Source organism: Tachypleus tridentatus, chromosome 6 (assembly GCF_004210375.1).
Source record: "Tachypleus tridentatus isolate NWPU-2018 chromosome 6, ASM421037v1, whole genome shotgun sequence".
Lineage (NCBI taxonomy): Eukaryota > Metazoa > Arthropoda > Merostomata > Xiphosura > Limulidae > Tachypleus > Tachypleus tridentatus.
Window position 1 is genome coordinate 18,762,603 of NC_134830.1, and position 16,661 is coordinate 18,779,263.

Below are 16,661 nucleotides of genomic sequence, written 5' to 3' on the forward strand. Positions count from 1 at the left end.
AAATTCACAAAACACACAAACAAAATGGAAGACCAGTGCAGATGGTCCTCATGTAGCTTTGCGCGAAATTCTAAACAAACACAATAACGTTAGAGATGAAAATAAACGAGGTATATCTACTGACATATAGAACTTTTCACGTTCAGTCCAACTTAATAATACTTCTATATTAGTTCTGGCTTCATAAGATGTAATTCGATCATTTAGTTAAACTTTCAGGTTATGGATATTTTATTAATTGGTTTCTCAAACACATAACAAATATTTATATTGGGGTGAAATAAAACTATACCACATTTAAGTGAGACTACGTTTTTATTTTTAGAACCTATCTCGTTTTAAAAGCTTTGTTTGTTTGTTTTGAAATTTCGCACAAAGCTACTCGAGGGCTATCTGTGCTAGCCGTCCCTAATTTAGCAGTGTAAGACTAGAGGGAAGGCAGCTAGTCATCAGCACCCACCGCCAACTCTTGGACTACTCTTTTACCAACGAATAGTGGGATTGACCGTCACATTATACACCCCCACGGCTGGGAGGGCGAGCATGTTTAGCGCGACGGGGCGCGGACCCGCGACCCTCGGATTACGAGTCGCACGCCTTACGCGCTCGGCCATGCCAGGCCTTCGTTTTAAAAGCAACTGCCATACTATTTGAGAAAAAGTTGAATGGACTGTTATTTATATAGGTCAACTAACTTTCTCACCGACGAACCCGACCAATGGATCAACATATATAACGGCCGTTGCGCAAATATACTTAACCGTTTGGAAGTTTCAAAGTGGAACAAACAGATCGATGGGGTTTCTTTAACTGGTTGGTAAGTTAGGAATTCGCACCGTAAGCGACAAAATTCTTTCTGAAATATTGTGGTGGTTCGAAAATGGTAATGGAAAACTTTCGTCTCTCTCGTGTAATATATTTTTTTGCGATTTTATGTCACGTTTTCTGCAGCAAAGATGCTTCCATTTCTACCACTGATGAACAAAAACAGTTTGAAAAACCAACGAACACAAATAAAGTTGAAGAGAGTCCTGCTACCACGACTCAGTACAGTGCCCTAACAGAAATCAAAGACGTGGAAGATACATTAAAACGTTCTCTCAACTTGGTGTTAAAGCGAGCTCTGCCTTACTTCGTACGTAACAGACACAAAGTCAAGTTGTCTCCCACGTGCTCAGCGTCGATTATGAAGACAGTGTTTGCCCTGCGAAAACTGGAGGTGTGGGCCATTAAAAGTGAGTTTTAAATATTTCTCCCCCCAGAATAAATACTGTAGATACCGATATTTAACTTACATATATACATTGGTATGCAGATATGTTATTACTACTATTTATCAGTTTGTCTGCTCATCAATCTAATTAAATAAATCTATTTTTGTCTTTCCTGGGAAGGGAGTTTGAAAAATACACATTTAACTATTTTCTGTTACCTCTGTAATCTGACCTAATTTTAAAGACTTGTTTTATCAACAGTATGTATACAAATAACTACCTTTGTTACAAATGTGCGAAAACACTTATCTCATGTGATATGAACTTTTTAAAATATTTACATTATAAACATTGACTAGAACCAGACTCCTACTTGAAGAAAAGGACACTTCCAAGGTGTAACTATAAATTGCGCCATATGTTCTCTGTGTATATATTTATGTATATATGTATTTACAGTTTATATCACATATGTTACTATATGTATATATGTAGTTTTTTTACTTATCCGTTTTTTATTCAAAATTTAATCTTTAGTATTGTCTAATCACGATTAGTGACACGTTCAAATAATGATTTTATTTTAAGACAGGCACTAACAAACGTAAAATTTGTGTTTTGTTCGATTATGTTAATTAGTGAATTATTCCTCTACAGTGATTGATTCCTCAGGCAAGATCCCTGGAGGAGTGTTAACCGGCACTATGGCCGACATGGGATCCTACAACGAATGTTTGGATATTTCTGTGAGAAATGTCAACAGTATAAACAAAAACATGGAAGCAAAAGAATCATTCAGAGGAAAATATTGTTTTTTAGAATTCGAAATGCCATCATTCGGGAACAAAAACTTGATATTGAACGAGACTCCAAAGTTACCTGCTAATAATACGCATTCCGACACTGTAAGTGATGTGTGTGTTCTATATTGAGATCTATAATAAACGCAGTAACTGATGTGTGTGTTCTATATTGAGATCCATAATAAACACAGTAACTGATGTGTGTGTTCTATATTGAGATCTATAATAAACACAGTAAGTGATGTGTGTGTTCTATATTGAGATCCATAATAAACACAGTAAGTGATGTGCGTGTCCTATATTGAGATCCATAATAAACGCAGTAACTGATGTGTGTGTTCTATATTGAGATCCATAACATACGCAGTAACTGATGTGTGTGTTCTATATTGAGATCTATAATAAACACAGTAAGTGATGTGTGTGTTCTATATTGAGATCCATAATAAACACAATAACTGATGTGTGTGTCCTATATTGAGATCCATAATAAACGCAGTAACTGATGTGTGTGTTCTATATTGAGATCCATAATAAACGCAGTAACTGATGTGTGTGTCCTATATTGAGATCCATAATAAACGCAGTAACTGATGTGTGTGTTCTATATTGAGATCCATAATAAACGCAGTAACTGATGTGTGTGTTCTATATTGCGATCCGTAATAAACACAGTAAGTGATATGTGTGTTCTATATTGAGATCCATAATAAACGCAGTAACTGATGTGTGTGTTCTATATTGAGATCCGTAATAAACACAGTAAGTGATATGTGTGTTCTATATTTAGATCCGTAATAAACGCAGTAACTGATGTGCGAATTCTATATTGAGATCCATAATAAACACAGTAACTGATGTGTGTGTTCTATATTGAGATCCATAATAAACGCAGTAACTGATGTGTGTGTTCTATATTGAGATCCATAATAAACGCAGTAACTGATGTGTGTGTTCTATATTGAGATCCATAATAAACGCAGTAACTGATGTGTGTGTTCTATATTGAGATCCGTAATTAACACAGTAAGTGATATGTGTGTTCTATATTGAGATCCGTAATAAACGCAGTAACTGATGTGTGTATTTTATATTGAGATCCATAATAAACGCAGTAACTGATGTGTGTGTTCTATATTGAGATCTATAATAAATACAGTAAGTGATATGTGTGTTCTATATTGAGATCCGTAATAAACACTGTAAGTGATATGTGTGTTGTACACTGAGATCCCTGATCAGTATTGTGACAGAACACACGCAAACACAGTAAATGATGTATATATGTGTTATATGAAGATTCCTAATAAACACGATAATAGTAAGCACTCACACACGATAAGTGATACGCGTGTTTTGTATCGAAATCCCTGATCAACACGTAATAGTCTACGCCCAAACACGGTAAGTCGTATGCTCGTTTTATGTTGAAAGCTATAATAGACGACTCTTATAATAAGTCAAACGCTTGTTCAAGGATATCGCTCGGACTTGGACAGTTTTGAATGTTTGTTTTTAACTAAATGTTTTTTGATGAGATTTAATTAACATAATATAATACAACATACATAGATATATATACTGTAATCTGTAAGATATATACATATATATACTGTAATCTATAAGATATATATATATATATACTGTAATCTATAAGATATATATATATATATATATATATATATACTGTTATCTATAAGATGTCTTACTTTTCTTGTATTTTTATTTGTCTTCTTTCTTCACTGAACTTAGTTAAATTTTTATCTTCATGTATTCATATAACTATTTATTTTTAGGGTTAACCACATATCGTACTTTCTCGTTCCTCATTGGTACAGCGGTAAGTCTTCGGATTTACAACCCTAAAATCAGGGGTTCGATTCCCCTTGGTGGAAACACCATATAGCCCGATTTGGCTTTTCTATAAGAAAACACACACTCGTGGCTCGGCATGGTTAGGAGGTTAAGGCACTCGACTCGTAATTCGCGGGTTCGAATACCCGTTACACCAAATATGCTCACCCTTTCAGCGGTGGGGGCATTATAATCAAATAATCAATCCCACGGTTCGTTGGTAAAAGAGGAGCCCAATAGTTGATGGTGGGTGGTGATGACTAGCTGTCATCCCTCTAGTCTTACACTGCTAAATTAGGGACAGCGCAGATAGTCCTCGTGTAACTTTGCGAGAAATTCAAAATAAACTACTTATGCTACCTTATTTTATGCAGTATTTGTGTTTGAGACAGGTACTTGCTACCGTGGTGATCAGGAAACGATTACGATATGATCTGATGTGTATTTTAATATATGTTTAAATCGCTGTTTGAATACCGTGTGCAATAATTAAACATTTTCAAAGAATATTTCAACATTTCAAGGGAAGTTATAAAACAGTACTTTGGTAAGTACTTTACAAAACCATCTACATATTAGAGACATGGCTACTCACTTTGAAATAATATTCTTAGTTTACAAAATTAATAAAAATAGTGAATCTAGAAGAAAGAGCTTCCTAGAAGCAATCTTTCTTTATACTTTACTACTTTTATGTAAACATAAAGTCTCTCTTCAAAATACACAAAAACAAGTATCTAAAGTTACCTGTGTTTCAGATGACTCTGACAGACCTTATTCTTCAGTGGTTGGTTAATTAGGCCTAAGAAACCTAAGTTACTTTTTCGACCATTAGAGTTGAGACGTAATAGTTTCTAGCTCTAGACCCAGTGTTAAGTTACGAGCACACTTGTAGGTTTCTGATGAGGGTTGGTATTTCTGGATCCAGGCAGTTCCTTGATCCGGGTCAGAAAGATAACAAGCTATTTTACGCTTTCTGATCAACAATTTTTCAGCTTTTCTTTGTCCTCCCCCTGGTGAATCAGCGGGAAGTTTACTGACCTATAACACTAAGATTTGGGGTTTGTTTCCCCACGATAAACAGAATGCAGATGGCCCATTCTGTAGCTTTGCACTGAATTAAACAGTCGATTTTTTACAAAACAAATCAAATACTAAATTAATCAACAATTTATATATTTCAGAATTCTAAAGCAAGAAGTGGTCCGTGTGTTAATAGTGCTGTTTCTGTGTTCAATCTTTTTTAAATTTGCATAACAAGCAGAGATAGTAAAAGATAGAGCCTATTTGTAAAGGATGGCAAAAATACTGGTGGCATATTAGAGAGAAGATGTGAAAAACATAAACTAAAGTTTGTTTGAATTTTACGCAAAGCTACTCGAGGGCTATCTGCGCTAGCCATCCCTAATTTAGCAGTGTGAGACTAGAGGGAAGGCAGTTAGTCATCACCACCCACCCCCAACTCTTGGGCTACATTTTTACCAACGAATAGTGGGATTATAACGCCCTCATGGCGGAAAGGGCGCGCATGTTTGGTGTGACAAACAATAGAACCCGCGAATTACGAGCCGAGCGCCTTAACCACCTGTACTTCTTGACACTTACAGTACCGATTTGTTTCCACATAATTGGCTCTTGGTACTGTCCAAACATTGGCTTAATTCGTATTTTTAACTGTTATAATAGCACTCACTGTGCAGAACTTACAAAAACTAGAGCAAAATAACTCATGCTCTATTTAAGAGGCATAGGTAAAGCCACCAGTAATTAGTGAGATTAATTTCAATATAAATGGTATTTCTCTACATTTAAAACCTTTGTTCTATTCTTATGTTATTAGGGACCCTGTAACCAGTAGTTTCATGAATGCAAAAGTAATTTGGTGTACAAATGATTAAATAAACCGTTTCAAAAGTTAATCAGATGTTTAAGAGCCCATTGGTTTTCCAGAGTTAAATGTCTTCTATGTTCAATGTTAACGTTTGGTTTTAATTAATTATTTTCATTTCCTTTAATCCACTAAGCTTGGTTACTGGTTCTACTATAATCTTCGGATCATCCATCAATCTCCTCTAATGATAGGAGTCTGTGTTCCTTCCACTTGTTCAAAAGAAGACGTTTACAATGTGGCGAGTGTAGGTAAGTACAGTTTCTCACCCTCTTTTAAAAATATGGCGACTGTAATGTACCAAATATAAATGTATAACTTAATTTTATCTGGAGAATAATCTGACTTAATAAATGATTTATTAATCGCACCTCACGGTGCACAATGTGATAATAAGTGATATTATATGGAACTTTAAAGAAGTCTTCACATCAAACAGGACACTAATAGGACTGTACAATTAATATCTTGATCTTGTTTGGAACATATATAATACAAAAGCGTATTCCAACGAGTGTTCTACTGGTTATCAACTAAACTAACAAATTGCAATGAGAAGTATTGGAGTCGTTCACTCTCAAACAGTTCCTTAGAAGTTGTGGTAATTTACGTTTGTAGTGTTGCGAAGGAAGCTATAACTCTTTTATTACTATAGGACTTGTCCTATCGAAAGAACTTGTATGTGAGTTCGGGATTTTGTACCACCATGAAGAAAGGACATTTCAAACTTTCCAAAGTTCAGTAGTTTCAGATAGCTAACTAATCATTAGAACATGTATCTTTCAGTTGTTGTTTACTTTACATGTGACATTTCTATATTTACAAAACAAGTAGTCAAAAAGGTAAGAGAGATAAATATTAATATGTGTCAAAAAAGCCTAAAAATGTTGAATTGTATAGTCTTCAGTGGTTTCAAAGACGCAAGAGAAGAAGAGAAACCCAAATACAAAACCGTGACTGACACAGTAGAACTACAGGTAACTCTAGCACTGTTATCACTTTATAATGTTTATATTGAACAAAATACGTAACTCAAGGTTTTATATCTACAACCGACTTAAAGTCATTATAACACATTAACAAGAATCTTAGCAGTTACTTTCCTTCTATCAAGCAATGAAAAACATGTTTTCAATTATTTCTAACTTAATACTTGTATATGAAAACTGTTAGGCCGCAAGAAATTGTAGTCAGAATGTGGAATATATAAAGATAAACAGAAATATATATCAAAGGTATTCTAATTCAACTGTTCACAGTTTCATAGATAGATGGCAGTATAAATTCAAATTGAATTTCTCTATCCTTTTGGCTTGCTTTGTTTTGAATTTCGTGCAAAGCTACACGAGGGCTATCTGCGCTAACCGTCCCCAATTTAGCAATGTAAGACTAGAGGGAAAGCAATTGGTCATTACTACCCATCTGGCTATACCTGGCCCTCTATCCTTATTTCTAGTATGTAAATCTAAGCGCCTGAGGTTAAGGGTCAAACACGGTATCAACTGATAATGAAGATCAGTCATTGTGCTTTCCCTACCCGTCATACTAATACGTTATGGTGCACTTCTTTAATGCTGTTCTAGAGCTCGTGTGTATGTATATATATATAACATGCATACCTAGTTGACATTGTTCTAATAGTTATTAAATAATGCAGAAAATAATAAGAACAAATACTCCAACAAAAGTCTAATTTTGTACACTTTACTCTTTGAAAAAAAACAATCTCCTAACTGCCCCAGACCTCCAATAAAAGTCAGTCTCTCCTTGAAACCTGTATTTGTGTTCCAAAACTTTAAAAATCAAAACTAGTAATATTAGCCAGGTCCAACAAACTTAAAATGTTTATTAATATTGGAAAACATTATACACTAACTTCTTTTACTATTATTTATTGACAAAAAATAAAAGACAGTTAAAGCACTTATGACTACCAGTAATGATAATAATACCTGTTGAAGAGAGTTTATGGAAGTTTTCAAACCATAGGTAGAGATTATCATCTTGTGTGGCAAATGTCTGTTTTATTAAATTTCTTTTGAAACAACAAACGTTTTTCTCTACATCTTTAGTATGTGTTTCAATAGTTAGAATAATTCAAAAGGTTAACTGGAATGCGCTTATAAAGTTGAAAAAATAAGTTTTCATTCTAATTACAGGTTAATTTTATTTATTACTTAATTAATTTTTAAAAAAAGGTTCACATTTACGAAGAGTTGAAAAAAAATATGTAAATAGTTACTGGGTGTCAGACTTTAAGCGGAGCCGAATTAAGTACTTTATGTGTCTGTGATTTACTGGCGATAAATTTGAACAATAAACAGACATCACACAATCCACTTATTTTGAAATGATATATATTCAAAAAAGGCAAACTTTGTCACATCAATGATTATCACAGTTGTATCCAGAGTTTTAAATAATTGTTTCTTTCCATCACCACAGTTACATTAGAACACTTTTTTTACAAGATAAATTATTCTCCACTATTTCTGTTATTACAATACAAACTGTGAAACAAACTTTAGAAATCGCCCTTAATGGCTAATTGACAATCACGCAGTCCAACTTAACTGTCGCTTCCACTAACTTAAGTTCTTCCACTATGTATATGCACGTATTTGAAACATGCGACAGTAAAATCTATAAATATCTAGTGTTCCGGTAACAACGATATTACATATACTGAGAAAAAAAACTTAAAGATTTCGAAAACGATGACGTCAACAATATCACAAATGCCTAATACAATAATTAAACTGCGTACACAACGAGCAACTTGTACTCAGTTACTTAACAATACTTGTTAAAACTTTTGAAATAATTATGTTTTAACACTTTTGTTATGAAAACTGAAAAATCATTAAATATTATATCACTGAGTAACTTAAATAATAACTCTTAAACTTTTCTATATTCGACAGTTGGTTACAACTCTCAGAGGAAATAGTGTTACACGGAGAAAATGGAACCAAAAATAGTTTTGAATAAAATATGATTATTTTGGAATTAATAGATGTTTCAACACTCACGAGGAGAAAACTTCAGCACGTTGTTCTATTGATCTATAGAACTTACAGAAAGTACGTCGTGATAATATCATTTTTGAATTTATAATACAAAAACAAATTTTTCTTCCAACATATTTGGTATGTTGGTGTTATTTTGTTAATAAAAAACAGAAATCCAATAGCAACACCAAGTGCTACATTCACAAAATGTTTAAGTTTTCTTAAACACCCATAATTAAAATTGAAAATTTTAGTCGAAGATTTGGGTGAAAGTTAAATTTTAAGCCTTAAGCTAAAATGTTTTTAATCTAAAAATCTAACGATATAATTAATAATTAATGATAATTTTATATTTATTTTCTTACTATTAAAATGCACTTGTCTTCTGAATAAAACCGTGTCAAACAATGACAACTTCACAAAAGAAAAATCGAACCTTTTCAAGAGTAAGTAACCTCTGTATTTCTTCCAATTTATTTAGAAAAAAAAATACTTTTCTTATTATTCATCTTTAGTTGGTAGGATACGGGTGGTATTAGTTGGTCTGGCATGGCCAGGTGGTAAAGCCACTTGACTCCTAACTCGAGGTTCGGAGGTTCGAATTAACATCACACAAAATGTTTATAAGAGTCATTATGTATTTTTAATGAAATAATGAGACATAAAACAAAACATGGCGTTATAAAAATTAGCATTCACAACAATAACCATTCAACGCATTATTAAAATAATAGTATAAAACTTAACTTTGGTCATCAATGCTATTTAAATTAGTTATTCTTAATAAATAGCATTTTTATTGTAAAAGTTTAAAAGTAGGATATTTCAAGATTCGTTTCCAAAATTCCAAAATGTGCTACAGAGGTACTAATTATGCAGGTGTAGGTTGAAGCAGTGAATCGAGAAACCTAACTATTTTTTTCTTTTTCATTTTTTGTGATTATAGGTAAATCGTTTAACTAGTTTTACTAAACTGTGTTTTTTCAGTTGTTTATGGTTTGAAGATAGTCAAGATGTAATAATAATGAGAAATAAAACTTTCTGACGAAACTTACTGACTTAACACAAGACGTCCGTGTTATAGACAATCTCTGTTTAGTTTGGGTGTAATTATTTTCAAAGAATGTAGTTTTTAATTAGGAACTAAAATTTTTAACCTAACCAGCACGCAAAATGAATGTATGCTAAACAGTCAGTTCAAACACTCTTGAGATTCCGGTAAAATCATCTCTACTTTTGAAACCACTGAACAGCTTTTAAAACATTGGCTCCCACACAACCCACCGATGGGTCGTGATAGTCTTCCAGTAAGACCTACACAACCCACCAGTTAGTCGTGCTCTAATTTCTTTTTATAGGGCCACTTACTGGCTGGGACGCAATGGCTACATATACACTCTTCCTAAAAAAAGTAATTGTAAAATGACTAGCGGCATCCTGGAAAGTATCTGCAAAATAGGCTTAGTAGCCAATATGTTAAATAACGAAGCTGACTATCACATTTAAAAGTGCACCTCAGGGCGAACGTGTTTCACATTTGATAGCCAAGCACACTCCTACAAAACAACAACTGCACAGTAACTGAACACGATGCTTTTATCTAATATATATTGCATGAATTATGGACCCTAATTACCCTTACGTTCCTAAATGTGTTTTGAAAACTAACGTATCTATGAATGTTTAAGGCTTAACTGTTCTTTTCTTTTAGCACATGCACAGTACAAATTACTTACTAAAATCAGCTTCTTAATATTAATACTTATAAACAAGTGTTCATGCAAGGAATTAGTTCTTGTTTTTGTAGAACTAAATTTGTTAATGATGTTGGGATGTTATGCAAGCAAAGTGTTTTAATGCAATTTTATCACATTATGATAAAACATAATGGATAATATGGACTTGTTATATTATAGGTAGGCAAAATTATACCAATATTATAAAAGATTGGCAGTCTTACAAATTCGGTTTATTATTATATAAATCTGGAATCTGATGGTTATTAATGTGATCTGAAATGAGAATGATTAGTCATTCAGCCTGTGCTATAAAAATGTTGCACTGACATTATCTTCAATTTGCTCCGTCATATTGGATTGTTTGTTTGTTTGTTTGTTTTTGAATTTCGTGAAAAGCTACACGAGGGCTATCTTACCTAGCCGTCCCTAATTTAGCAGTGAAAGACTAGAGGAACAGTAACTAGTCATCACCACCCACCACCAACTCTTGGACTATTCTTTTACCAACGAATAGTGGGATTGACCGTCATATTATAACGCCCCCACGCCTGGTAGGGCGAGCATGTTTTGTGTGACGGGGATTCAAACCCCCGAACCTCAGATTACAAGTCAAGTGCCTTTACCACCTGGCCATGCCAGACCGACTAATATCAGCCGTATCCTATCATGTAAAATGAATAATAAGAAAAGTTATATTTTCTAAATAAATTGGAAGACAGACAGAGGTTACTTACTCTTGAAAAGGTTTGATTTTTCTTTTGTGAAGTTGTCATTGTTTGACACGGTTTTATTCAGAAGACAAGTGCATTTTAATAGCAAGAAAATAAATATAAAATTATCATTAATTATTAATTATATCGTTAGATTTTTAGATTAAAAACATTTTAGCTGAAGGCTTAAAATTTAACTTTCACCCAAATCTTCGACCTTGACTAAAATTTTCAATTTTAATTATGGGTGTTTAAGAAAACTTAAACATTTTGTGAATGTAGCACTTGGTGTTGCTATTGGATTTCTGTTTTTATTAACAAAATAACACCAATATACCAAATATCTTGGAAGAAAAATTTGTTTTTGTATTATAAATTCAAAAATGATATTATCACGACGTACTTTCTGTAAGTTCTATAGATCAATAGAACAACGTGCTGAAGTTTTCTCCTCGTGAGTGTTGAAACATCTATTAATTCCAAAATAATCATATTTTATTCAAAACTATTTTTGGTTCCATTTTCTCCGTGTAACACTATTTCCTCTGAGAGTTGTAACCAACTGTCGAATATAGAAGAGTTTAAGAGTTATTATTTAAGTTACTCAGTGATATAATATTTAATGATTTTTCAGTTTTCATAACAAAAGTGTTAAAACATAATTATTTCAAAAGTTTTAACAAGTATTGTTAAGTAACTGAGTACAAGTCGCTCGTTGTGTACACAGTTTAATTATTGTATTAGGCATTTGTGATATTGTTGACGTCATCGTTTTCGAAATCTTTAAGTTTTTTTTCTCAGTATATGTAATATCGTTGTTACCGGAACACTAGATATTTATAGATTTTACTGTCGCATGTTTCAAATACGTGCATATACATAGTGGAAGAACTTAAGTTAGTGGAAGTGACAGTTAAGTTGGACTGCGTGATTGTCAATTAGCCATTACGGGCGATTTCTAAAGTTTGTTTCACAGTTTGTATTGTAATAACAGAAATAGTGGAGAATAATTTATCTTGTAAAAAAAGTGTTCTAATGTAACTGTGGTGATGCTGATGGAAAGAAACAATTATTTAAAACTCTGGATACAACTGTGATAATCATTGATGTGACAAAGTTTGCCTTTTTTTTGAATATATATCATTTCAAAATAAGTGGATTGTGTGATGTCTGTTTATTGTTCAAATTTATCGCCAGTAAATCACAGACACATAGAGTAAATAATTCGGCTCCACATAAAATCTGACACCCAGTAACTATTTACATATTTTTTTTCAACTCTTCATAAATGTTAATTTTTTTAAATTAATTAAGTAATAAATAAAATTAACCTGTAATTTGAATGAAAACTTATTTTTTCAACTTTATAAACGCATTACAGTTAACCTTTTGAATTATTCTAACTATTGAAACACATACTAAATATGTAGAGAAAAACGTTTGTTGTTTCAAACGAAATTTAATAAAACAGACATTTGTCACACAAGATGATAATCTCTACCTTTGGTTTGAAAACTTCCATAAACTCTCTTCAACAGGTATTATTATCATTACTGGTAGTCATAAGTGCTTTAACTGTCTTTTTTTTTTTGTCAATAAATAATAGTAAAAGAAGTTAGTGTATAATGTTTTCCAATATTAATAAACATTTTAAGTTTGTTGGACCTGGCTAATATTACTAGTTTTGATTTTTAAAGTTCTGGAACATAAATACAGATTTCAAGGAGAGACTGAGTTTTATTGGAGGTCTGGGGCAGTTAGGAGGTTGTTTTTTTCAAAGAGTAAAGTGTACAAAATTAGACTTTTGTTGGAGTATTAGTTCTTATTATTTCGTGCATTATTTAATAACTATTAGAACAATGTCAACTAGGTATGCGTGCTATATATATATATATATACACACAGTACTGTACAAAAATGTTAGGACAAGGGAATATGTTGTCATTCTTTCCATTTTATGTAACTAATTCTCCTATATCACTACATAATGTAAATTTCAACACTATGGTAATGATCCCAATGCTTCACTGATCTCTGTTAACAACTGAATGAGTCAGAGTGAGAATACTTGTCATACTTTACTGTTTCCATATACTTGTACCAAGTGCATGTCGAAGGGTTATGAATGAACATACTGATCAAAGTTAGTGTTTGAAATAACTGTCATGCTACTCCATGCCGTGTCGTAACTATATAGAAAAACATCTAACAAGGAGCTGTCATATGGTACCGGTATATGTTAGAGAAAACAAATTTAATAGCACTCCACAAATAAATTTCCATAGAAACAGTGTTTAACACTATATATTGAGTTTTGTTGTCATGCCATGGGCACAAAGCATAGAGAATTGTTAGCAGATCATGAAAGCTTTACGTGATACTGGTTGGACTCTTCAATAAATTGCTACAGACTTGAAACTCTCCCCAAATACTGTCATGTATGTCTAGATCATGAGACCAAGACAGGTAAATCTGAAAATAAGAAAGAAAGAGACAGAACACCTAAACTCAATGATACTGATGTTAAGTATCTTAGTTTATGTAGGCATCAGGACAGAAGGAAGACTGTTACTGATCTCAAGCATGACATAAACCATGTACCAAATGACAGAAAAGTGTCCAGATTAACAGCATTAAGAAGACTGAACGAGAATGAAACAGTCGGTCGTGCAGGTGCTAAAATCTTTACTTCGACCTCTAAATATTGTAAAGAGTTGAAAATTTGTTACCAAACGTGAAACTCTACTGTAAATGATTAAAAAAAGCGTTATGGACAGATGAGTTCAAGTTTGAAGTATTTGTTTCAAAGTGTAGGTTGTACGTCCGGAGGAAGAAAGGTGAAAGATATTTACCTCAATGCATAGCACTTACCATGGAATATAAGGGAAGTGGTGTAACAGTTTGTGAGAGTTTATTTGCTGAGGAAACATAAGATCTTTGGAAAATAGATGGAATAATGGACCAGTTCAAGTACCATCAGATACTGATCCGTTAGTGGTTTGCCAACCTATGCAGAAATTATTTGTCTAAGAAATAAGCTACTGGAGTCATTCAAATGTAGTAAAGTCTCCACATAGCTCCGATCTCAAATATCTGAGCAGATCTGAGATTTGATAGATCAAAACCTTGACAGGTCAAAAGCTGCTTCCAAAGAAACTCTATTGGAGTGTATTAGGGACAGTTGGAATAAAATTATAAATGACACTTTGATTAAATATGTTGCAATAATGCCAGAAAGACTGATTGCTGTTAGTTAAACAAAGGGAAACACACAAAATATTAACTGTTTATTGAACTCACGCACTTCAACAGTTTCTGTTGTACTAAATATGAGGATTAATTAAAATTTGATGTTTCACCTGTGATTTACCTTCCATTGTTTTTTTCTAATTAGCCTGAAATCTAATTTTTGACTCTCTTGTTAACCTGAAGATGACCTAAGAAGGTCGAAATGTTGTCCTCTGCTTTGTTAGTAAATGTGTTAATACCCATACCAGCCGTCCTGAAATATAGTTTTTGACTTTGTCAAAATACAGCGCAGATAGCCCTCGTGTAGCTTTGCGCTAACTTAAAAAAACAAACAATCACTGTCACAACACTTTCGCACAGTTCTATATTTGCACTGTTTCCAAACAAATAAATGGCATTAAGCTGGGAGAGACGAAGGCAATGCCCTCCGCTGTATCTAAATAAAAGCCTAATAACACTTCGAGAAACTGATAGAAAAACTGATATTAATAAGTCATAATTAATTTTCGAACACAATAATATGTGGATACTACCATTAAAACGTAAGTACAATAGAAAATACTAATCAAAATCATTCCTTATTGATTTAAACACCTCAGTTTTGAATGTAATCGAATATGTATTTATTGTACTATAAAACCAATGTTGTCGCAATTCATATAAGCTAGTAATGGAGCATTTTAGATCACGTCTACAAAGGTAACATGTTTATATCTTACATTTAATCAGCAATGAAAAAATTACACTCTACCTAGAAGTGGTGTAAACTCTTCAAAGTGACCAACTGTTACCTGTTTTTTACTGTCACCCAGTTTTCTTTACAGCTACTCCTATCACATTTTAAAACTTAGATATAAAACAAGTTGATTAGCGTTAATCTATTTTTTGTTTATATTTACATCTAGTTTTCTCTTTTCAATCATATTTTTGTGATATTATATAAATATCATTTGTCGTCTTGACCTCAATACAGATACGTTGTGTCATGAGTAAGAGTATATTTGACTGTTGGTACTGTATTAATATCAACGTATCAATGATTTTGTTTTCATAATATTCTACGTAGTTATTAAACAACACTAGCTTTAATAGTTTTGCAGATTAATTGAAGCGAAATGCGTTTCTGTTAACTGTCCTCATTTCATTATTTCTTAGCTTCAAAGGCCATTTATTTTCCGGTTTCTGTTCCACGTTGTGAGGTGAAAACACACACTCAACTTTCAACGCACCAGTTAGTTGTACTGTAAGTTCTGATTGATATTAAAATTTAAGTTATCTGAATTAACTCTAAATCTACTTTTGTCTTCATGGTAACATTTTATTTGATATGTAATTTTAGGGTTATAGAAATTTCAAACCAACTAAACTTCTTAAATTCTTTATTCTTTAGTTTCCATAAAACAATACTTATTTAAACAGAGTCATAATGTGTATATATATCTGATGGGCTAGCGGATAGCATGATGAATTGCGAATATAAAGGTCCAAGGCTCGAGCCACAATATGTCATTTGTCACGCTCTACAGTATTAACTGTGGAAGCATGATAAACATAACAGCCATTCCCCCGCTATTCTGTTAATAGTAGTCGCGTACACGGTGAGTGAGAAGTTCTATATTTGTGGCTATGTCTGAAGCTTGTTTCCCTGTCAGTAACGTTAAGTTTACGGGTTAGAACACTAAAATCCGAGATTCGATTCTTCAGGGTGGACAGAGAGAAGATAGCTCATTCTGTAAGTTTGTGTTAAAACAACAACAACAGCCTGAACCTAGAAGTTTCTGATTGGCTCATATGTAACAAAGAGGCGTTCAAGATGAAACTGTTAATTACTATATATGTAAACACTATTTTTTTTAACAATATCCCCAGTTTAACAAAATGCCCTAAAAAAGACTTTCGCACCTTAACTAAATCTCTACAATTAAATAAAATTGTCTTCTGATACTTGTTTCTCCTTTCTTTGTCTATACAGTACAAATATTAGGATCTGCGTCTTAATTATCATATTAGTTACACAGGGAAGTGATTAAAATATAAAATGGATTTAGTCGCAACGATTTGTTTGTTTTTGAATTTCGCGCAGAGCTTCACGAGCTGCGCTAGCCATCCCTAATTTAGTAGTGTAAGATAGAGGGAAGGCAGCTAATCATCACCACCCACCGCCAACTCTTGACTACTCTTTTACCAACAAAG

The 16,661-nt window shown here is 33.0% G+C and overlaps 1 protein-coding gene across 7 annotated transcripts in view; it reads left to right on the forward strand.

Annotated features, from left to right (window-relative positions):
- The window catches only part of LOC143252033 (nose resistant to fluoxetine protein 6-like), a 46,967-nt gene that overhangs the window by 7,716 nt on the left and 22,590 nt on the right, over positions 1–16,661 (forward strand). For 2 of the 7 annotated variants that reach the window (XM_076503576.1, XM_076503578.1), the window contains exons 1-5: positions 564–817; positions 952–1,235; positions 1,872–2,119; positions 5,896–6,010; positions 15,624–15,711. In XM_076503576.1, coding sequence (XP_076359691.1) covers positions 666–817; positions 952–1,235; positions 1,872–2,119; positions 5,896–6,010; positions 15,624–15,711 — 887 coding nt within the window. In that variant the 5' untranslated portion in view covers positions 564–665. Of the gene's footprint in view, positions 1–563; positions 1,236–1,576; positions 1,611–1,871; positions 2,120–5,895; positions 6,011–15,623; positions 15,712–16,661 lie in introns of those variants that run through there. The other 5 variants (XM_076503580.1, XM_076503581.1, XM_076503577.1 and 2 more) reach the window with 4 other exon arrangements.